The sequence below is a fragment of the Colletes latitarsis genome, chromosome 10 (assembly GCF_051014445.1).
Source record: "Colletes latitarsis isolate SP2378_abdomen chromosome 10, iyColLati1, whole genome shotgun sequence".
Lineage (NCBI taxonomy): Eukaryota > Metazoa > Arthropoda > Insecta > Hymenoptera > Colletidae > Colletes > Colletes latitarsis.
Window position 1 is genome coordinate 29,189,517 of NC_135143.1, and position 23,066 is coordinate 29,212,582.

A 23,066-nucleotide genomic window follows, 5' to 3' on the forward strand; every position below is an offset into this window, starting at 1 on the left:
TTAGAGTTTGTGTGAGTATCTAGCCTTGTGGTTGCTATAACAATCAAGTACGCAGTACATATTTGGAAATCGATTGGTTTGGTGTCCTGTTTTCGTTCAAGTACAATGACGTATCGCGAACACGGCGATAAGGATTGAATCATCGAGCGCGGAACTCATTTGCAAATTCGTATCGATAACCACCACCTATCGAAAGGACGAGCCGTGTCGTACGTGGAAGGTGGAGAACACCTTAAAGATCCCCGAGCCCGAGCGACAATTCGTGTCAAAAAGTTCTCGACGGTCATCCAGACTATCTCGAACGTTCACCAGGTGCGACAAACGTGCAATTTCCTTCTCGAGCTACTATAACGATGAAAACTTCGCCGATCCTTGCGTTAGTGGTGGTCCTTTATGGACTCTCGTGGTCAACATCCATCGACGCGAGTCCCACACCCAGTTCTATCACAGGTACGTTTCCCAAGGTCTCGAAAGACACCTGAAAATTTCCACTAGAAATTATTTTGCAAATACATTCTCCATCGATGATAAAAATAATATACGAGTCCCGACTTTTAAATGTAACATAGAAGACTGAAAGTCATAATAAGAGGCAATTAACACGATTAAGAAACTAACGTAGATTAGTGTGTAAGGACAGTTCAGCCTTACAGTTTGTAAACGAATATTACGGATAATAGTTGTCGAAATGTATTTCACAAAAACGAATTGTTGTAATATATAGATTGTATGCAACAGGGTATGTCAATATGAGTCACGCGTGTTTGACAAACGACGGACAAGTGGCAACGAAACCACCGATAAGACGTAGCATTACATACAGGGTGTTCGGCCACTCCTAGGAAAAATTATAATGGGGGATTCTAGAGGCTAAAATAAGACGAAAATGAAGAATATCAATTTCTTGACAAATTTCAAATCGTTCTGGAAAAATTATTTTTGGTTCCGGGGGTCATTTACAATCATTTTTAATGAATACAAACATACTTCCAAAATCCTATCCATTTTCGAGAAAAAAAATCAGTACGGGCGGAACTTTAAACGTTAATTATACTTTTTAACGAAGCCTCCATCAACAAATTGATATTCTTGATTTTCGTCTTATTTTGGCCTCTAGAATCCCCCCATTCAAATTTTTCCCAGAGGCAGCCGAACACCCTGTATATAAATTATTGTTAAACAACCCGTAATGTTCTCAGTTTACGACATATTGCGATCACGCAAACTGTAACATTTTCTTTATTTACGTGTGAGTTTAAGTTTTTAAAATTGATGAATGATCTTTCATCCTTGAACCAACGTTTTTCAGGGCTCGAATTAATCGATGACGCGAGGAGCATCATTTCGTTGCTGTGGAACGATGCGTCCAGCTTCAGAAGAACCGTGATGTCCTACGTCGAAGACCTCGAGTCTAGGCTCACCACTGTACCCAGGGAAATCATGACAAATATTATACAATACTTGAGAGCTCTATTCGAACAGGTCGTTTCTTTCTTTGGCCTGTCGGGCAATACGCTTTTGGGATTCGACGTAAGCAACACTTCTACCAGCGGAAAACGTCGAAGAAGCATAGTAACCGGGATTGTATACCCGACTAACAACTTGCTGGATCGATTAACCTAAATCCAAAGTTTCGGGACTATTATAATAATCAAACGTAAAACTGTTGATTTATGTAAAAATATAAATAAAAATATCTCAGTATAATCCCTTCTTCGATTTTTAATTTCCTGGACACTCGTACAGAGACGCCATTTTGTTCCTTTGAAACAAATTCCCAACTCTCGAGCAGACTTACAACGTGTTACAATATTATTTAAAATAATGCTGTGGCAATTTTTAAATACACAAAGGCAAAATAGAATGAAAATACTCAATGAACCAGGTAGCCATTACATTAAAGTACATAATAATTTCAATATACGATAACGTGAATGTGTCAACGACCATCCTCTCTACTCGTCAACGCAACCAATGATTCGATATCAATAAACTGACGATACAAGTGCTCCCTAATTTTACGCCAACTACACGATATTTCAATCTTGCTAACACACTGGTATTGAGTTACAAACTTCCTCGATTTCGAGGAAGAAAACGCTACTCGAAAAGTTAGAAGTTAAAACAAAGAAGGATAATGAAAAGAATACCTGAAAATTCCATCAAAACGGAAGACAATTGGGTCGTGTTATTCTATATTCGTTCGAGTACCGTGAAGCAACAGCGATAAGAATTAAATGGCGGTTGGAAGACCAATTTGTGACTACATCGCGTTTGTAAATTAGCATCGATATCGACGGAGCAGTAGAAAGGACGAATCGTGTCGGACATTGGGAGGTGGAAAGTGCAATAAGACCCCTAATTCCGACCGACAACTTGTGTCGGCAAGTTTGCAACTATCATCGCGAACGTCCGCGGTTTTCTACGTGTCCCGCGTAGTTTCGACGATCAGCCATTTCCTTTCCCTGAACGTCTTTCGTGATGAGGGTTTCATGGATCCTAGGACTGGTGGTGGTCCTTTGTGGACTATGGTATACACCTTGCGCCCACGCAGCGCCTCAAACGGCCGTGGGTTTGGGTAAGTCCTCCAGTAAAAATGTTACAGTGCTGCAAAAACAGTTAATTCGTTTATTAAGACCTCTGGCAATTGAAAATCGAGTCAAAATGGAAGACCCAAGAGAAACAGCTTATTCGAGTTACGCGACGAATGTAAATCTAGCGTTAATCCTCCTTCCAGTTATTTTAATAATACTAAAACTTCTTGTTTTGGTACGTTTTTGAAATTTACAATTGGAGGTCTGTCGTGGTTAGAGTTCTAACTGCCAGTTTGAGTAATTTTCAACACTAGAACTACCGAGAAGTGGTCAAAATGATTTCTAATTTCTAATAAAAGGAATCTGTAAAACAATGAATAAACATTTATTTCCATTGCGTTATACATTTCCTCGCGCATCTATCGTTTAAATTTCTTTGGTACGAATAAATGCACCATAGTTGTCTGGTGGTTCTAGTGTTAAGTGATCGAACATCGACGATTTTCAGGGATCCCGTCATTGAGTACTTTGATGAATCCGAGCAGCATCCAAACGAACTTGCCAAGCTTAGTTGAAAATCTAGTGTCCACGGTCAGTAGTTTCCCCCAGACAATCATCGAATTCGTCCTGCGTATCGTGAGGAACGTGTTCTCCGATATCAGTGTCTGGCTACAGAGCACCCCTTCGACGATCACCTCGGTGATCGATACGTTCCTGGCGCCATTTTCGGTCTTGGGCAACTCTGACGGCGGAAGACTTCGAAGATGGCTGTTATCCACGATGACACTTCTGATCCAGTTCGTGCAAAACAGGATATCGTCGATCGAAAATAACATTATCGACTGGATCGAGCCAGTCTTGATGGAATTGATAAAACGGTTCTGGTACTTCTTGTCCGCTTATGCGATCCCGGCGCTGCACAGAACGCTGAACATAATCGATCAATCGGTGACCTTGCCCCCTGCAATTCACGACATAATCAAAACCATAAACGCCACTTATTCGTTGCTACGGGTGCTCGGTATCTTGGCATAGGCCAAGTAACTGGCTCAACTTTAATTGATTACAGTTATATGTCACGTTTAAACGAAGTCAGATTCCGTGGCTCGAAATACGAGCAAAATCAAGAATAACGAAATTGCACACGATAGAAGTCCAAGCTTATTTATTACAAATAATTCTTTTGGTACTTAATTTTATTCCTATTCTATACTTTTTATTACCATCTTCCCTATCGTTCAAATTGAATAACGATTTTTAGGTTTAAAAATTGTAGAATGTTCATTCTACACTAATTTAGGGACAAAATATCCTGGTAGGGCTGAAAGGGTTAAAGCGTAGATTTAAGGACGATTGCTGCGGCCATGAAACTTAGAAACTAAGAAATGTAAATGTTGAAAACGTTGATTTCTGTCGAAATAAAAATAAAGAATTCGTGAAACATCGTTTGAAATTTTTGTTCTCCGATCTTCGATTTCCGGGCACAGAGTAAAGAGATAATTCGCTGAAAAATGTATAATCCTACCTGTTATACTTTTTCTTCCTACATTTAATAAGCATAAAAATCTCGATTTTTATAGGTATGCAAAACCGTACATATTCATAGGACATTATTTTTTTATATGTTTTAAAGTATACATTGAATACCCGGAAGCAGCGACATGCATTAGTCATACTGCATATCTGAGCAACGAAAATGTTTCTATATTATTAAGTTCATTTATCTTTGTTTCGAGATATATAAGCTTTTGCGTTTCAAAAATATTCATAAGCGCTAATTAGCTGGAAACATGTTTTTAGAGGTTGCGGATACGTAATCTTATCGGTTGTTTATACTTTTCGCTGAGGATGACTGTTCGCGTTGCTACAAAACCGATTCACCGTGGTTCCAAATATATTATAAACAGACTTGCAAGGAACGTTCGCGAACGGTCCGGCTTCGATTTTGATGAAACTTCGTACACTTATAAAGCAGCCAAAAATAACCGACACGTATTTTTTTTTAGCTGCGGTAACTCGAGTTTAAGGGGTGAAACCACCCCTTGAAGTTTTGGCTCGAAACGGCCATCTCGAAAACGGAAAGACATACGAAAAAATTGTTAATGGGCGAGGTTGATGGTTTCTTATGTACAATAACATGGTGTTGAAAAATTTAACAAAATACAATTTGTTTATAACAAAAAAAAATTTATATATATATATTTGGAACCATGGTGAATCGGTTTTGTAGCAACGCGAACAGTCATGCGCCTGCAACCCTTCAGCCGGTTTATACCAGCGAACGGAAATAAATAAATATTAATTACTTGGAGCGCGTATCATTTGGCGGAATTTCGTCCATATTTTTGTACATAGCGCGACAGTATCGCGGACACGTCGATAAGGGTTGAATGGCAGCGAAGACAGAAAAATTTGCAATGTTGTCCTCGTGCGTAGAACACACTCGCGAATTAGCATCGATAACTCCCTGTCGAAAGGATATGGAAGGCGGAGAACGTAATAAGATCCCCAATTCTTGGCCGTGGGTCTCGTAGAAACCTTTTCGACGGTCATCCAGCGAACATCGACGGTTTGCTGCCTACGAAAACGTGTAATTTCTTCCCTGGTCCTCTGTTGCGATGAAGCGTTCGTTGGTCGTCGTGTTAGCGGTGGTTCTCTGTGGACTATGTTGCCTGCCTTGCAACGAGGCTGTCCCCCTCGATAACTTGACTAACGGTAAGGTTCTTCAGAATCTGAAACTATCTTACTATTAGATAACAATTTATTATACAATATACAAACTAGCGATTTTCAACCTCCTTTCTAATTCTACTACACCTTAAAAGTCCACTCTACTTTCTGATTTCGAATAAACAAAATGGCCGCCGTCATGGACACATTCGATACACGAACCGATGATTTTCAGAGGTAAGCACATTAGTGGGAGGCATCACCAACGATGTAAAGGGCGTCGTTTCGACGTTACTAAACGGCACGTCCAGTTTGACCTCGAAACTGCCGAATGTGGTTAACTATGTCAATGATATCGTGAAGACACTCTTGGAATCGGTCGAACACATAGTGCAGACAGTCCTTCAATGGGTCTCTTTGATTCTTTCGAAGATCAGTTCGCTCTTGGGATTCGACGGGTTTACCAACGTTCTTTCCTACCTGAGCTCTGCCTTCAAGGGATTGCCGTTGAATCCGATCAATACCTTGCGGGAGTTTCTGTCGTCGAACGAGGACAACGTGGTGCAGATTTTCGAGAAGCACGCGTCGGTACTTGTAAGCTCGTTCAAAAACTTTCTAATCACGACGGGACTCCCCTGGTTGCACAACGCGTTGGACAAGATCGAATCGTCGAACAACGTGCCCTTCGTCGTTCAAAGCATAATCGAATCCTTTAACGCCTTATACGGGGTGCTCGAGCTGTTCGGTTACGTCAAAGCGTAAAACTCTAAATTGGAAACTGAAGAATTAAACAGCACACAGTAAGATTTATGGACGAGACACTATCGAATTGGAAAATTCAATTTTTGTCGAAATATAAATAAAATTATTGCAAAAGAACTACACTCTTCTGACATTTAATCTCCTGGTGAAACACTACTTGGCTCTAGTGCAACAATCGAGGTGGTACCACATTGTGGTACTATCATTCCGTGTATTCGAGATCGGTTCAGCGTTTTCGCCTCTTGCGAAAACACGTTTACGACGACAGTCAACGAAGATAAACACGGGAGAAATCGTCCAAAGTTTTCCCTCGTTGCATCGTTCGCAACTATGCGGGCGCAACATTGGGCAACGAGATTATTAATTATTAGGTTGTTGCGGAAAGCTTCGAGAAGGAAACACCACCTTTTGTGTGGCTATATCGCTGGTGGATGTAACGAGAATGATAATAGGAAAGCAGAAAAAAGGGAGAGGCGTTTCGTTCAGGGCCTGGCTACTAGTAGATTCATCAATAAGGCCTTTTAGCAGGCCCTGTCTTGGACGATGGAATATTGAGTAGTCGATCAAGAAGTGTATATACAAGGTATTCGGCCAACCTTGGGAAAAATTTTAATGGGGGATTCTAGAGGCCAAAATAAGACGAAAATCAAGAATACCAATTTGCCGATGAAGACTTCGTTAAAAAGTTATTAACGTTCAAAGTTCCGGCTGTAGAACTGCAATTTGTTCACCTACTTGAATTTTTTTCTCGAAAGTGCGTAGGAATTCGGGGGTATGTGTATTGACCAAAAGTGATTGCAATTGACCCCCGCAACCGAAAATAATTTTTCCAAAACAATTTGAAATTTTTTTTTCCGTCGAAAAATTTCGCACATTTTTAAATTTTTTTCTCGAAAATGCACAGGATTTCGAGGGTATGTCTATTCACCAAAAATGATTGTACTTGACCCCCGCAACCGAAAATAATTTTTTTAGAACGATTTGAAATTTCTGAATTTAATTGTTAATAACTTTTTAATGAAACCTCCATCAACAAATTGGTAATCTTGATTTTCTTCTTATTTTGGCCTCTAATTGGAGAATTCTGCCCCAGATACGATGCGATTAGTCGTCCGACTAATCTGTTCAAGCTAGTTATATATTAATAACTTATGGAGTAATTTGTGGCTGTTCAAAGTATTAATAGCATCGCGTCAAAGGCAGGATCTGTTAGGTAAGCCTAATCGATGAGTTCAACCGGCAGATCCGGGAAGAAACGCGGTAATATCAATCTTTCTACCCAGAATACTTCTCGTTACAAAGACCGGTAGGCTTTTTTTTGTCGATGTACTGAACTTTTTGAAAGCTATTTTCTACCGCTTTCTACTTCCAAGAGTCAGTCTCGTCTTAATTTCTTGAATAGACAATACTCGTGAAGTAATCAACGATTAAAATAAATGGCTCGTAAAGCCATTTACCGGTGACGCGACTGTTCAGAATTAGAATTCTGGGAGACAATCATGTCTCCCATAAGTTACATAATTCGTTTGTAACGTCAAAGTAAACGAGTTGTACATATTAATTGTCGTATTGTTAAAGTTCCATCATCGAACTGATGACTAGGATTGCGTTGGAATTAATATTAGACAGACTTTGATGATCTTAGAATAGATCTCACTCCACTGTTTATCCTACAATTTCCAATAACGGATTGACCAACGGAGAAACTTCTTGGCCCCGTAGACATTGTTCTTTTTTTGCTAAAAAATCAACGAATGTCGTTACGGGTCGTTCAATAGAATGGTAATTGCTCGATGACGAGTCAGAGTCCGAGCCGCTGGCGAAGGTCGTACGATAAGCGATCGACCGACGAGTCCTTGGCGCGCAAAACCGTGCGCGTGACCTGCACTCCGCCATTTTGACCCACTCTGCGCAGAATCGAGCATTTTCTGAAAACGAAATTTCTAACAAATTCTAATTCACAAATCAGAATAGAACCATTACGTATGTGGGCATTGGCATGATCACCTAGCGTCGAACTAATTAGGGTTGACTCGCGTTATGCCCGTTTTCATCACCTTATATGATAATCAGCCGCCATTTTGTCCCAATAAGGCCGATAAGGAACTTAGAATTTAAGTGAAATGTAAACTAGTAATTACTGTTTGTTGGTTCGCGTGCATAATGCCCGTTAAAATGCATTGTTTAATAATAATAATAGCAATTAGTTCCGATAAATGAAGTTGTAGCTATACGTCGAGCGATAAGGTACGCGTCGATCGGCTCGAAAACCGTTCCTCGAAATGGTTCGCTCGAGTCGTAGCCGACCGCAGGACAAGATAATGCCGTTAAGCGTGTCGAATTATGCACTCGAAAAAAAAAATTCTGCATGCAAAATCGCGATTATGTAAGTCGAAGGACGCGTCGGGTACCGAGCATCGGCGTCATCGCGTGTCCCGGTCGCGTGCATATAGCCGAGCGCGTCGTCGCGTTCGCATTCGACGCATCGTTCGGGTAAATCCGACGAGGCGAAAGGATCGAAGACACCGAGGGGGACGACGGAGCTCGATCCCCGTAACGCGTAACGCGTAACCGAACGGAAATAGTCGACGAGGCGAGATAAACATCGGTGCATCGTGAAAAGCCACCGGCGCGTCTCGTATCGCGCGTCACAGTTTTACGAGCACCGGCCAAGCCTTCGTCGATCAACGAGCGCCCCGACGACATGCGCCAATCGCTGTTCCGCTCTTGGTTTTCGTCGATCTGCGCTCTTTCCCTTTCGATGATCGTCCAATTGCAGCGATGCACGTGCCAAACCTCGGTTCACGAACTTACCTCGTTCCAGAAGGTTGTCCCTAAACCGAAACGTAGGAATTAGTATAAAACGTACTGATCTAAATCTAGTTTCGTTAAAACTGCATGTTTGTAACATAATAGTTATTCTTAATTATAATGAATTGATCCAACATTGTAACAGCCATTTTATATTGAATTGCACTGGAATTTAACTATCTTTTTTTAGTACAATTGTAATACTTTTCATTTAACCCCTTGCTATACAGTGACGAGTCTGGCTCGTGACAAGTTCTTGATGTCACGTTTCACAATTATGAGGCTACTCGTTATCAAGTTTTATAAATTAAAGTCAAGACATTTTTACATTCATGAGGTATTCGTAAAACAAATCTATTCTCTTTCGTGACCATTCCTTGCACGAACAAATGTAAACCAAATTAAATAGTATACATTTGAACAATTATTTGGAATTAAACCGTACGTCAAGGGGGTTAAAAAAAATATCTTAATGCTATATGTGGGAATACTGTTTATACGGTACGAACGAGTCGTCTGCGCAAGAATCACGACGTTTCGCTGGAATAGGGGCGATTCACGCGATTCTCGATTTACGCGACATCCGTCCGCTCGCGGACGCATTACACCATACCGCGATTATTCGTGGACCATCGTTACGCGCACGGGAGCGGGCTCGTTCGCTCCCATTCGTTTCTTTTTTCTGTTTTTTTTTACGAGGATGCAGGTGAACGAGGTAGAGTTCTACTCACATTCCGCGGCTCGTCAGTTGCCCGCGAATTCGCAACTCGCTCGTACCTTTTGTCGTGCCATCGTGCGTCCACGGCACTGTAAATAAATCGAAGCCACGCGAAATCGGTCGATGGAAACGACGAGCTACGAGACCAGTGATAGTAAGAACGACCGTTCGTGTCCTTCGCTTGTTTATTTATTTTAATCAACGTTCGTATCGCGCGCGGTTGTAATAATACGTCGCGAACGAGATACATCAAAACAAAGAAAGTGCGGCGAACGTGATTACAAAACCTAACCTCAGAGAAGCACTTTGTAAAATAGGAAAGAATAACGCAAGACGAGAACGTGATTATCATTGTAGACTTCGTTCTGTCTCGTTGATTTCCTTCGATCCGTTGGAAACGCGACGTGACGTCGACTTATTGAAAATTTAACCAAAATTCGAAGCAACTGTGACTTAACCTCCTGGGCGATTCTTTCACGCTTGTTCTCGCGAATTTGTAGGCCGAGTTTTCGGATGGCATTTCAGCTCTCTCGGTTTCGTCGACGTTAGGTGCAGCGTCGTTACATAAGCGTTCCGCGTCACACATCAGGACGATCAACAATAACAGTTCGTGCTAATCCTTGGCACAGTCTCGTCGCTGAACGGCCACGCGGACGGGAAGCGATAATCGACCATGTCGATAGTCGCGCGTCTCGCGGTTGTGATCTCGATTTGCGGGTTTATCGCGTCGACCGGTGAGGATCAATCGAATAAAGATCCATTTACACCCACGTATTGAACCATGACGAACGTTTCCATACACTCATCTTATATTAGGGGTCTACGTATTGTTCTATCACTAATTCTATTCATTTTTCGTCATCTATAATACTCTGTGTAACTTCACTTTCTAATACTAGAAACGTCTCGATGAAAATTCGTCTAGTTTGCATAGATTTCGTATCTGAAAAATTGAAAATCCGATAGTAACATTCTGTTAGTATTCCATGTAATTATCATCCAATCCCCTGTAAAAAAAAGTTAACCTGCAAATGGTATCGTGTATTCTCAAAACGTTGACACAGATTTCGTATCTGAAAAATTGAAACATTCTGTCTGTACTCTATGTAATTACCATCCAGTCTCCTGTAAAAAAAGTTAACCTTCAAATGGTATCGTGTATTCTCAAAACGTTGGCATAGATTTCGTATCTGAAAAATTGAAAATCCGATAGTAACATTCTGTCTGTATTCCATGTAATTACCATTCAGTCCCCAATAAAAATAGTTAACCTTCAAATGGTATCGTGTATTCTCAAAACGTAACTAAAGTCCATTCACCGAGCGATCGCCAAATGTAAACAAGCAACAAAAAACGACAATATAGATCGAACAGAGACAACGATATCTGTAGATCAATGCACTTCTTTTGTTTATAGCTGGTAACTTGATTCGATGAATGATACGTAGATATGTATAATGAGACACCTCAAGATGTTTTGGCACCCCAAAATGTACTATTGAAAAATAAAAAACGACTTCTTTGTATAACTTCCTTTGTTTTTATGCGATTTATGAATGAAGGGCAAAGGGACGTTAATTTAGAAATGAATTAAAACTTGTTATGCGTTATTTACGTTACGTGGGTATAAATGGATCTTAAACGGACCTCAGACGAATGAATAATCGCGAATTTCTTTACGATTCGTTCCAGAATCCCAAGAAACGTGCTCGGACCCCGTTTGGGAAAAAATTGGCGGGATTAGGCCAGAATCCGTGAAATCACAAACGGTTCTATTTAGTTCTATAAATTCGAATGGGATCACGAAGCCTTGTTTCGAGAGGTATAGTAATAGAATTCAAAAACATCTAGAACGTTTAAAAGAGATGGAACACTGGTGTAAATGTACCTTATTTTTTGTCGCTACTGTCGACAAGGCTAATTTATCTGACATCGTGTATACATCACATAAAGGCATTCTTTATAACTCTTTACACCAGAAGTTTCGTAAAATGAGAGGTTAGAAAAAAGGGCAGAAGGAAAGCAGAATATGTACATACGCTGTTCTTGTCTGCCATCGTCCTCTTCTGAGTTTCAGATGCAAAAGGGAAAACTGTACCGCGTTCGTCGTAGATTTCGGCAGAAGCATTTGTTACAGCGTCGAAATGGAAGATGATGAACTGGTGCCGGAAGCCAACTCAACGTTTTATCATCGAATCTGCGTAAGAGGTACGAGGCCGTGAAACCTAACGTGTAGCTGGCATACTGTTAACACTAATAATGTAATCCTTATTACGATCAGTTCCTGCAACCTGCAGACGAAAGAGCCTTTGGCAGGTAGAAAGAAACGCAGGAGCAGTGTTCATCGATTCAGGCGCGTTTCATTTGCCACAGTCGATCACCAGAAACCAATGTTACGAAAAATGCATACAGATAGGTAAGTACGATCTCGATGGCAGGCGGAAGGCGGGAAAAGCAAGATATTCGCGGGAAAAGTAAGATAATGGCGGGAAAAGCAAGATGATGGCGGGAAAGGCGAGATAATGGCGGGAAAAGCAAGATATTGGCGGGAAAAGTGAGATAATGGCGGGAAAAGCAAGATTATGGCGGGAAAGGCGAGATATTGGCGGGGAAAGCAAGATAATGGCGGGAAAGTCGAGATAATGGCGGGATAGTCGAGATAATGGCTGGAAAAGCAAGATATTGGCGGGAAAGTCGAGATAATGGCGGGAAAGTCGAAATAATGGCGGGAAAGGCGAAATATTGGCGGGGAAAGCAAGATATTGGCGGGAAAAGCAAGATTATGGCGGAAAAGGCGAAATATTGGCGGGAAAGTCGAGATAATGGCGGGAAAGTCGAAATAATGGCGGGAAAGGCGAAATATTGGCGGGGAAAGCAAGATTATGGCGGAAAAGGCGAAATATTGGCGGGAAAAGTAAGATAATGGCGGAAAAAACAAGATATTGGCGAGAAAAGTAAGATAATGGCGGGAATCCATTGTTTCCGTGTCACACGATAATATTTTCTCGCCTTAACTTATTCAGGAACGAATTATTTTGTTCCAAGAAAACAAATGCTCGAAATTTGACATGATGTTTATCTTGAGCACACGTAAAACCTTTGTTATTTCTGATGATATAAAAAAGGTCGGCTAGAAACAAATTCATCGGAATCACGAGAAATAACAGAAATATTATGCATGCTCAAGGTACAAAAAGTAGTATAAAGATATTAAAAAATTACGAAAAGCTAAAGTAACGAAAGAATTATGGTAGAACCTCAGAAAAGAAGCTTGCTCGACGACTTTAATGCTTTCAATGTATGGTGAATTGCATGAAAAAGTATGCATATTCATTGCAGTCTTAGATAAGCATGAATTTCATTGAAACACTTTCAATTGGAATGTCGATTCGATTCGGTAAATCAACACGTTCCCAGCTGATTACATCATTTTAAAATCTATCGTTGAACGTCGATTACGTAATTTTACGTCACTTTTAAATTTATTGCTGATTATCGTTGACGTAATTTTATATTCGTAGGGAGACAGATGGCTGACAGCAGTCTTTGATATTAGATTATGCTCATCAAGCAAAGAATCACAAGGTTGATATTACTTTTGTTTAAATGATTTTAGATGACTCGAAATTTTTATTTCGTACATAAAGAAATGTAAGAGTACATTGTCTTATTACAGGTATTAAGAAATGTTTGATCGTTAATCCTAATCGATCTGATCGCAGGAAAAAGCTGCGAGTCGGCGCAATTTCGGACAACGAGGCCACTTTCTGCCAACAACGCGATGGGCCGATGTACCCTGTCGTTACTCGAGAGGGGAACGAGACCCCAAGCCTACAGAGTTTCGATGTACAGGGATGAATATCTTCGTGACCAATGTCGGAACGTGTGTGAGTGTAACAAAAGTTCAAAATGAACTCGAAGCCACGCAATAGTAAATGTTTACCAAGAGAGCTTCCTTACCGATTTTACTGGTTTTGATTACAGACTACATTGCTTAAAATTTTAGATTTAAATACACGTTGAGAACCGTGATCTCTAGCTTTGGTGTACGATGAAAAGGATACATTTCCGAGCGTACTGCTGCAAAGAATAATCGACGCTCGCTTTTATACTTTCACGCCTAACTGACCACGATGTTCGGCTCTCGCGTGCACGGGGTTGCATTCTGTTAGGGACATAGGGATCACAATATAATCATAGTAAATCAAATGCAAAATAAATTGTAATCCCTATGATTTGGGATTACAATTTATTTTGCATTTGTAAACGTTTATTCGTCGTGTAAACAATAGGAAAATAGGCAATGGTATCGCATCTCATCTTGTTTCTTTCTTCTTTTAAGCTAAACGCGAGTACTGCTCTTACGCGGAATTTCGAAACACGACGTTACCGTATTCGGACGTCGCTCTGACCAACCTGGACGAGAAGCAGGTAAGAACGAATCTCGTCTCTTTTCGCAAGAATTCGCCGCGACGCAAGATCGATCCGTGTCGGTTGAATTCAGTGCGAGAGAAGGTGCGATCTGAGCGCGGACGGTTTCGTATGCCGTGGCTACACTCTGGACAATTCATCCGGCGAGTCGTTGTGCCTGTTGCACTCGGAGGACACGGTCGGCCTAGGCGTTAGTTCGCTGATTACCACCGCGAACGCTGTTTACAGAGAACGAGAACCATGTCTGGATCGTGAGTATCCATTAAAGGCGCCACGAACGTAACGATTTTTCGTACAATCATCTGTACCCGAGGATACCCTTGCTGTACATTCAGGGTGCACACCACCCCTGGGAAAAATTTTAATGGGGGATTTCAGAGATCAAAATAAGACGAAAATCAAGAATACCAATCTGTTGATGGTGGCTTTGTTAAGAAGTTATTAACAATTAAATTCAAAAATTTCAAATCCTTCTAGAAAACTTATTTTCGGTTGCGGGGACCAATTACAATCATTTTTGGTTATTACACATACCCTCGAAATCCTATCCAGTTTCGAGAAAAAAAATCGAGAAACTACTGAAATTTTTAGACGAAATTAAAAAATTTCAAATTATACTAAAAAAATTATATTTAGTTACAGGGGTCAATTACAAGCATTTTTGGTCATTACACATACCCGCGAAATCTTACGCACTTTCGAGAAAAAAATTCCTTACCGAAAATCTAGGTGCCTAAAAACGACGAAAAAAAAAAATTTCAAATCGTTCTGGAAAAATTATTTTCGGTTGTGGGGGTCAATTACAATCATTTTTGGTTATTACACATACTCTCGAAATCCTATCCACTTTCGAGGAAAAAAATTCAGTATGGGCGGAACCTTAAACGTTAATAACTTTTTAACGAAGCCTCTATCAACAAATTGGTATTCTTGATTTTTGTCCTATTTTGGCCTCTAGAATCCCCTATTAAAATTATATTAATAATAGAATTTGTTTTGTAACTCTTTTGAAAGAGAATTGAAATTAGCGAAACAGTAATTAAGTATGACTGAACTAAGCCAGTCGCAACTCGATCACACGACTGATTGTAGAATAATTGGCTACGTCTATGGCTTTTGTTTTGATCGAGGATTGATTGCTATCAAAACTAGTACGAATTTTGATGTTTCAGTGAAGGTACGATGCAACGATACAGCGATGACGATCGAGCTGAGGACGAACGACGCGTTCTTCGGTCGAGTTTACGCGAACGGCCACGCAGAAACTTGCGGCGTTCAGGGTTACGGGTCAAATCGAACCACGTTAACGTTACCACTGCCTCGCGCCGAAGATCTGCGCAAGCTAATGCCCAAGTGTGGCCTGAATCCCGCTTTTTCCATCGACGATCGAAATCGGTAAGAAATCTAATCTAGAACTGCGCGAAATCTCAGACTAGACAATCCCGAATATTAAAAAACGAAAGAAACAATGATCTCGATGTTACAGAACACGACCGCTGGTTTGGACGACGGTCGTGGTGCAATTCAACCCCATAGTTCAGCGACTGGGCGATCAAGCGGTCAGAGTTGGATGCTCGTTGAACGATCACGAGCCCCCGGAGCCGAGGAACATCACCGTCCATTCGAGCTTCAGCTTTTTGGATCCAAAGTAGGAACGCATATACCGAAGACCTGAAAAAAATGCTTCTGTATAAGAATCATATTTAGCCGTTGAAACGTTTAAAAAAGATTATTTCGCTGTATCGTCCAGAGACATTTTCTGTAGATCCTAGTTCTATCTTTTCTGTTCTATTTTCACGCGACAAACCGCTCGAATTACGTGTGTTCAGCGCAGGAGTGCCGCCGATATCGTCGACCATCGTGAACGCCTCGTCGCAAGCGCCGTTGGTTACTATGAGGATCCTGGATGAGAATCTAAAAGACGCAGTCGTCACGCACTTGGGACAGAAGCTCACTTTAAAGATTCAACTAAGCCCAGCGAATGGTAAGCCCGACAACGTGTGATTTCCACAAATGCAACGGGTGGTGATCAATTTCGTCTTCTCTCTGCTTCTCTTCCTCTGCTCGAAGGTCCCTACGACATCATCGCCGGACACCTCGTCGCCAGCAGCGCTTCCGGTGACGCCTCCTTCCTACTTCTGGACGAAATCGGTTGTCCCACGGACTCGTCGACCTTCCCCGCCTTAGCGAAAGACCCGCGCGATGGTCGATCCCTGACCTCGACGTTCACTGCCTTCAAGTTCCCCAACAGCCAGCTGGTCCGATTCAACGTGATCGTTCGATTTTGTTTGGAGGAATGTACTCCGGTAAGCCCCGGGATTCACTGTCGCCTCTGATCACTTAACAATTAGTGGATTCGATGGTAACGCTGCGTGTTACAGACCAAATGTACAGGCGGTCATCTCTCCTATGGGAGGAGAAAACGTGAGACTGGATTACCGAATGCTGCCCCTTACAACGCCACAGTGACGCAGGTATCTCAAGACGAGACTCCTGAAGAATTGCCGCTGCAACTCTCCATAATCGTTCAGAATTCCGTCCCGTCGTCGGCAGATCGTTTATCGTCCAGGGAAAACGGGTCACCCGACACCGTCCTAATCACTAATGGAAGTAAGTGACTCCCAAGCAGGGGAAGTTTCTCTCCTCCATTTTATTCTGTACTCCCTCGGTTTCTGTAGTCGAAAATTCTTTCGTACGTCCGGGTGATTGTATATCGATCCTCGTGCACTCTCGTGTTCCCAGACTCCTCTATAGACGGGCTTTTTTGCGTCGATGCCAGTCTCGCCCTAAGTCTACTGATTTTCTGGCTGATCGTACAAATTATTCTAATCGTCGGCTGCCTGTTAGCGGTCGCCCAATACAGACGAACAGCGATACGAGCAGAAGAGGACAGAGCCAGCGTGTTGGCCAGGCATCTCTACGGTATTCACGGAGGCAACTTCGAAGTCGCTCGAAGAGTCAGATGGGCCGACAACAACGCTTCCTCCTCGTCTCTTGGTTAATCATTTGCTGCCGGACCAGCGTCCCGCTTCAACGTCGCCGCCTTATTCGACGACGATCGACTTGCCTTCGACCAGAGTCGGTTTTCACTCCCGAATAACGAATAGAAATGTTTGATTCGTTCGTAAACTAGCTCTTACTTGCTATAAATCGCACGTGGAAGTTAGTTTACAAATAAATCTAAAAGTATTCGTTACTCGCGAAAGGAACTATACCATACCCTGACTGCAACTATTAACCCCTTACGCTAGAATGACGTGCATGACACGTTGAGTGACTTTATTGTTTGAAAGCAGTACATCGTGTAGCGAACAACCGATACTTTGCAACATTTTATAGAAACACGTGCCTTTGTTGCAAAATTTTTCTCGGTTTCCTATATATTTAATATAATGTATAAGACGGACAACTAATAAACTAATTTCATTAATTCCTAGTAACACTTGTACCCATATATCAGAATGAAAAGCAACAGTGAAGTCGGTGATAAAATAAAACCACGATCGAGGACAGTTTCTTAAAATTTACATAAAAACGACCGCCATGACGTTGAAAACTGGTTACGATAAATGAACGACGATATACGATCAGATCCCAGTCAGACCAGTCAGGAATTAATTAACCTCTATCAGCCCCACCGCAGGTTCCGTAGTACTTCAACTTGATGTCTGCAAACACGAAGAAGTTGTTACTTTTTGAACTATTGTATCTCCAAGAAAAGAAATTGTCCTATACTAAAGAACGTTTTAAATTCAAACGGTCCCCAAAAGTTTAGAAAATTGAAGATTAAAATTTACATTTTACGACTACTACTGTAAAACTTTTACCTTTGCCGCATTGTACTGTGCAGCCCAAACTCCCTGGATTAGAGTACACCACGTTGTCCGTTCCGCAAATCGGGTTATATTCCGACGTAGTCTGAAGATTCGATTACTTAATTCCGTACAGGATCAGGTTCACGAACAAGTTGCCTGAATAATTCGTTTGCCTTTGATGGTAAACGAAAATGCTTCGGGCAAAGCTTGCTCGGTCTCAAGGACGATACAATCTGATGTATTTTTTTTTTTGTAGGTGGAGACGCAAAGATCGAAGGTCAACATCATTTTACCGAATGGAATATTTAGTATACCATTTAATGCCTGGCATACGATGACTCGCGCGTAGAATACAGGGTGTTCTGCCAACCCTGGGAAAAATTTTAATGGGGGATTCTAGAGGTCAAAATAAGACGAAGATCAAGAATACCAATTTGTTGATGGAGGCTTCGTTAAAAAGTTATTAACGTTTAAAGTTCCGTCCGTACTGAATTTTTTTCTGGAAAGTAGGTAGGATTTCGGAGGTATGTCTATTCACCAAAAATGATTGTATTTGACCGCCCTAGCTAAATATAATTTTTTTAGAACGATTTGAAAAATTCTATTTTCGCCGAAAAAATGAGGCACCTTTTCGAATTTTTTTTACGAAAGTGGGTAGGATTTCGAAGGTATGTCTAATGACCAAAAATGATTGCAATTGATCCCTGTAACTAAATATAATTTTTCCAAAACGATTTGAAATTTTTTAATTTTGTCGAAAAATTTCACACCTTCTCGAATTTTTTTCTTGAAAGTGGGTAGGATTTCGAGAGTACGTGTAATGACCAAAAATGATTGTAATTGACCCCCGCAACCGAAAATAATTTTTTCAGACCGATTTGAAATGTTTGAATTTAATTGTTAATAACTTTTTAACAAAGCCTTCGTCAACAAATTGGTATTCTTGATTTTCGTCTTATTTTGGTCTCTAGAATCCCTCATTAAAATTTTTGCCAGGGGTGGCCGAACACCCTGTGTATGCTCGAAAAATAATTTTCTAGTAAGATGCATATAAACTATTATAAACTGCATTTGAAGACCATTCGAGTTAATCAGGGGCAATTATATATAAAAATACTTGACTTCGAATAGATAACGAGAATAAATCGAACAGTTTCCTTAACGTGATAATGTAAATAACATTAAAGAAATTCAGATAATGCATTTTTTAAGTTAATTGGGATGGAAATGACGCTATATCGACGCCATATTGTATCTGCCACCGCATTCTGAATAGTATACGATTTATACAGTTTCGACTTTGTTGTATACTTCGAGCATCGTGTTCCACTTTCTGTCACCAGACTATCTCGTGCAGCGAGAACTTTGAACTTGCACGATAAACTTAATAATCAATATGCTAGTGATCAGTGGAATTTAAAAAATTGCTGTCACAGGGTAGTTCAAATTTTCACTCACCGGGCAACTGTTGACGCACGCCTGGAACGCAGCGTCAGAATTCTCCGAAGTTGTCGTTGTTGCAACGGTGGTGGGTGTCACAGGGGCGTAAGTAACATGCGATGGTCTCGTAATAGGTTCGTTGAAAACGAAATCATCCACTCCGTAGAAGGAATCGTGTTGTGGAAACGCGATCACGCTTCCGCACGACGCAACTGCGATAAAAAAAAAAAAATAATTAGATTACGATATTTACGAAGATATTTTTTCCTCCTTAGATTACCAAAACTGGGTACTTTCTCTTAAATTGCAGCTCGTACAATTTTCATTATTTATAACGAAATTCACGACTCTTTGAGCTCACGTTGCACAAAGCTCAATTTAAAAAAAACGTTTATTCATAAAATACACCGAACACAATGCGCGACACTCACCCAATGCTACGTATAGTATCCACATCCTGATTAAATTCTCGCTCCTACTCTGGACAACGAGGGTTATCCGCGTTTGCTTTTATAGCACAAGATATGCCGGCCAGTTGCGACGAAACCCACTAATCGACAGTCTTTCGATAATCCTCGCACAAAGGACACACGAAGCACACTGATTTTTCTTGTCCCGTGTCTACTTTCGTCTTCTCTTTACTTTGGTCTCATGCAAATTCGAGTAGTAAACGTGCACGTATGTACGTTCTTCGTAAGGAGGAAACTACACAACGTGTCACTCGAGAGGCAACTGTGCGTATTTGTATAGTGTGCATTCTTGGAATACTCTTTTGATCCGGATCGCAAGGTCACGGCCATGGCAAATAAACCGCATCTCATAATAGAACGCGATTGAATTTCGTAGATATCGCCGAAGATCAATTCATTAAAACACTGCAAGCTTGTTGAAAATTTGAGGCAAATTATAGTGCCCCTTACGTTCCACAACCAAACTAATTGTAACATATACGTATAGATCATCTGTACACATAAAGGTTAGCATTAGATACCCCGTATCGCATCCAGTATACATACAGGGTGTTTGGCTACCCCTGGGAAAAATTTTAATGGGAGATTCTAGGGGCCAAAATAAGACGAAAATGAAGGATACCAATTTATTGATGTACTGAATTTTTTTCTCGAAAATGCGCAAGATTTCGGGGGTATGTCTATTCACCAAAAATGATTGTAATTGGCCCCCACAGCTAACAATATTTTTTTCAGAATGATTTAAAATATTTTAATTTCGTCGAAAAAAGGCACCTAATTAGATTTTCAGTAATGAATTTTTTTCTCGAAAGTGCGTAAGATTTTGGGGGTATGTGTAATGACCAAAAATGATTGTAATTGACCCCCGCAACCGAAAATAATTTTTTTAGTATGTTTTGAATTTTTATAATTTCGCCTAAAAATTTCAGTACTTTCTCGAATTTTTTTCTCGAAAGTGGGTGGGAATTTGGGGGTATGTGTAATGACCAAAAATGATTGTAATTGACCCCCGCAACAGAAAATAATTTTTCCAGACCGATTTGAAATTTTTGAATTTAATTGTTAATAACTTTTTAACGAAGCCTCCATCACCAAATTGGTGTTCTTGATTTTCGTCTTATTTTGGCCTCTAGAATCCCCCATTAAAATGTTTTCCAGGGGTGGTTGAACACCCTGTATAGAGATCAGCGGCTCATGCATATAAACTGTACGTTTTGGAGCACACATTAAAGAGGGAAATATACAGTTCATGTTCTTTATCTCTCATATAGCACAAGAAGAGATGAGAAGATGACCAGAAGATGATAAATTACACATAAGTCAACTACACTAAGTCCAAAATTTAGAAGCAAATTTTTATGCAAATATAGCGGCCTCCTTTGCCACGGGCATGATCTACCCCTCTTACTTACGTGTCGACTGTCGTCCCTCTATTTCTAAATTCGTGTACTACAGTGTAACTGTCATTTTAGGCGGGAAATGGTAAGCATGTATGTGGCGCATACAATGCGCGTGTGCAACGTACTGCATTAGTATCCAATAGGTGCATAAAGAAACTTTTGTGAACGTTTGGCGCTATTTTATAGTCATACTCCAATTGAATCGTATTTTATCTTTGCTCTGCATAATGTCAGTGGGTTAGTTTTTCAAAAATTATTCAATTTGGAAAGGTTACATTAAGACGTGTGATGTGTCGAAATTGTGTACAGTAAAAAAAAACTTGTTTCCTGTTGTTTCAGCAACAGTTATCGAAGTGCAACGGCAAATAATATGTGTAATCAAAAGGTTTAAGTTTGAAGACCTACAATTAGCAGTAATGCCAATTTTTCCTGAAATATCATGGACTGATATAAAGACCAAATTAATTAAACATCGCAAGAAATTTACGTCACCTAATGTAGCCCAGCTTATCAAGATCGAGATGCTTGTAAGTTTTACACTGAAATATACGGAATTATATATAAATCTTATTTTATAATTTTTTTTATCTTTGTAGGAACTCCGTTACAAAGATTTGAGAGAACGCTTAAGGACATTGCAGTTAATTGGTAATATTTATTCCTTATTAGTTCTTTACATTCATTTGCAGATCGAGAGTAATATTTATATAATATAATATAATATTTCAGACATAAGTTGGCATAATACACGAAGGATATGGTATAGTTATAAGTTATTAAATTTTAATAAACCTGCAAATTATCCTACAATTAGAAACATTCAAAATTCTATGGAAGACTATTTTAAATCGTTAAACATGAAAATAGATGTGAAAATAACCATGCACGATGATATTATGTACGTCTCTCTGACAACAAAGCCTATAAAAAGTACCCCTATTTATGTTGCTTTATTCATGGGAGATGAGTATTTTTTTTGCACTAGAAAAAATGTTCCACCGAATATAACACAAGCAATAGTATACAGTATGGGATACCAGAAAAGTAAACCCTTCAATTTAATGGGGAAAAACCTTAAATCGTTAGCTGCAATGCTGTGGAGGAGGAAAGGAGGAGCACTGAATTCAGAAAATATTTCTGAAACTGTGCAGTATAAGGATGCTAATCCTGATATCAAGTAATATTTAAATAGGTTTAACAAAATGAGATTAATAATTTCTTTATAAAAAATTAAAAAATTACGTTTATGTCATGTATTTTGTTCATTTTCTAGGAGTACAGGTATAGATTTCACTCAACAGAAACAACGGAAAAAATACGCGAAACAGTGTTTCGGTGATGACCCTCCTACTTTAGAATCACTTGTCATAACTGCACCAGATGTACCTTGGGTACACAAGGATGTATCAACAAAACTGCCAAATGAAAAGATCAGCGTGACGTGAGTAGTTTTTTTCTTCAAAATAAGTATATATTTGGTAAAACTTTTGTATTCCAGGTGGGAGTTTCGTAGCCACAACATTGCTACGTTTTTAAAAAAATTAATAGAAAAAAAAGTACTTGTTTCGCCTGTACCAAATTACATATCAAATTTCATGGTATCGGGTAAAAACCAATTTAAGCTTCATAGGAATTGACAATTTTGATGTTTAAATGATGTACATTTATATTATTAGATTACAATTAATAACAAATGCCTAGCCTGGCATGCTTATTAGTCCCATTGTTGCTGAATTTTAGAAAATTGTTATATTTACTATGTTTTTTTATTAAAATTAGCCAAGTCTAGTTATATAATATGTGCAATTTTTAGATTGATTTTTAAAAGGTGTAAGATTTAATATATTTAAAATTGACTTAGAATAAATAAATAAGTAAAATGCTTTTTTAACAAAATAAAATTTTTATACTTTTATCATTAAGTTTCTATTTAAGTAAAAAAAATTGTACGATCTGACTAGATAAATTAAATGAAAAATAATGTGTCATATACGTACACTGAGACGAAGTCATAA

At 39.8% G+C, this 23,066-nt stretch overlaps 5 protein-coding genes across 9 annotated transcripts; 4 read left to right on the plus strand and 1 right to left on the minus strand.

Moving 5' to 3' along the window:
* Positions 1-199: 199 nt before the first annotated feature.
* LOC143346598 (uncharacterized) lies at positions 200-1,707 on the plus strand. Its single transcript, XM_076774830.1, has 2 exons — positions 200-450; positions 1,310-1,707. Exons 1-2 carry the CDS (start codon positions 354-356, stop codon positions 1,621-1,623), a joined length of 411 nt encoding a protein of 136 aa, XP_076630945.1. The 5' UTR covers positions 200-353; the 3' UTR covers positions 1,624-1,707.
* A 382-nt stretch (positions 1,708-2,089) lies between these two features.
* On the plus strand, positions 2,090-6,070 carry LOC143346759 (uncharacterized). 2 transcript variants are annotated; one of them, XM_076775199.1, is made up of 3 exons: positions 2,090-2,578; positions 3,043-5,249; positions 5,440-6,070. In XM_076775199.1, the coding sequence occupies exons 2-3, from the start codon at positions 5,153-5,155 to the stop codon at positions 5,964-5,966; spliced, it is 624 nt and encodes a 207-aa protein (XP_076631314.1). In that variant the 5' UTR covers positions 2,090-2,578; positions 3,043-5,152; the 3' UTR covers positions 5,967-6,070. The 2 variants fall into 2 exon arrangements, with proteins under 2 accessions (XP_076631314.1, XP_076631315.1); XM_076775200.1 differs by lacking the exon at positions 5,440-6,070 and having other exon boundaries at positions 2,194-2,578; positions 3,043-3,979.
* Positions 6,071-9,525: 3,455 nt separating this feature from the next.
* LOC143346465 (uncharacterized) lies at positions 9,526-17,357 on the plus strand. 3 transcript variants are annotated; one of them, XM_076774583.1, is made up of 14 exons: positions 9,526-9,803; positions 10,021-10,229; positions 11,188-11,317; positions 11,573-11,703; positions 11,777-11,911; positions 13,218-13,382; positions 13,838-13,926; positions 14,000-14,177; positions 15,099-15,321; positions 15,413-15,574; positions 15,756-15,910; positions 15,997-16,232; positions 16,308-16,536; positions 16,669-17,357. In XM_076774583.1, exons 2-14 carry the CDS (start codon positions 10,169-10,171, stop codon positions 16,926-16,928), a joined length of 2,154 nt encoding a protein of 717 aa, XP_076630698.1. In that variant the 5' UTR covers positions 9,526-9,803; positions 10,021-10,168; the 3' UTR covers positions 16,929-17,357. The 3 variants fall into 3 exon arrangements, with proteins under 3 accessions (XP_076630698.1, XP_076630697.1, XP_076630699.1); XM_076774582.1 differs by having other exon boundaries at positions 9,526-10,229; XM_076774584.1 differs by having other exon boundaries at positions 9,526-10,229; positions 16,774-17,357.
* On the minus strand, positions 17,161-19,927 carry LOC143346466 (uncharacterized). Its single transcript, XM_076774585.1, has 4 exons — positions 19,613-19,927; positions 19,200-19,393; positions 17,754-17,844; positions 17,161-17,594 (listed from the first exon to the last, which is right to left on the minus strand). The coding sequence occupies exons 1-4, from the start codon at positions 19,635-19,637 to the stop codon at positions 17,545-17,547; spliced, it is 360 nt and encodes a 119-aa protein (XP_076630700.1). The 5' UTR covers positions 19,638-19,927; the 3' UTR covers positions 17,161-17,544.
* A 1,091-nt stretch (positions 19,928-21,018) lies between these two features.
* LOC143346113 (uncharacterized) lies at positions 21,019-23,004 on the plus strand. Of its 2 annotated transcripts, none has more exons than XM_076773883.1 (6): positions 21,019-21,288; positions 21,391-21,578; positions 21,648-21,699; positions 21,781-22,228; positions 22,325-22,492; positions 22,550-23,003. In XM_076773883.1, the coding sequence occupies exons 1-6, from the start codon at positions 21,279-21,281 to the stop codon at positions 22,686-22,688; spliced, it is 1,005 nt and encodes a 334-aa protein (XP_076629998.1). In that variant the 5' UTR covers positions 21,019-21,278; the 3' UTR covers positions 22,689-23,003. The 2 variants fall into 2 exon arrangements, with proteins under 2 accessions (XP_076629998.1, XP_076629999.1); XM_076773884.1 differs by having other exon boundaries at positions 21,075-21,133; positions 22,550-23,004.
* The last annotated feature ends 62 nt before the right edge of the window (positions 23,005-23,066 follow it).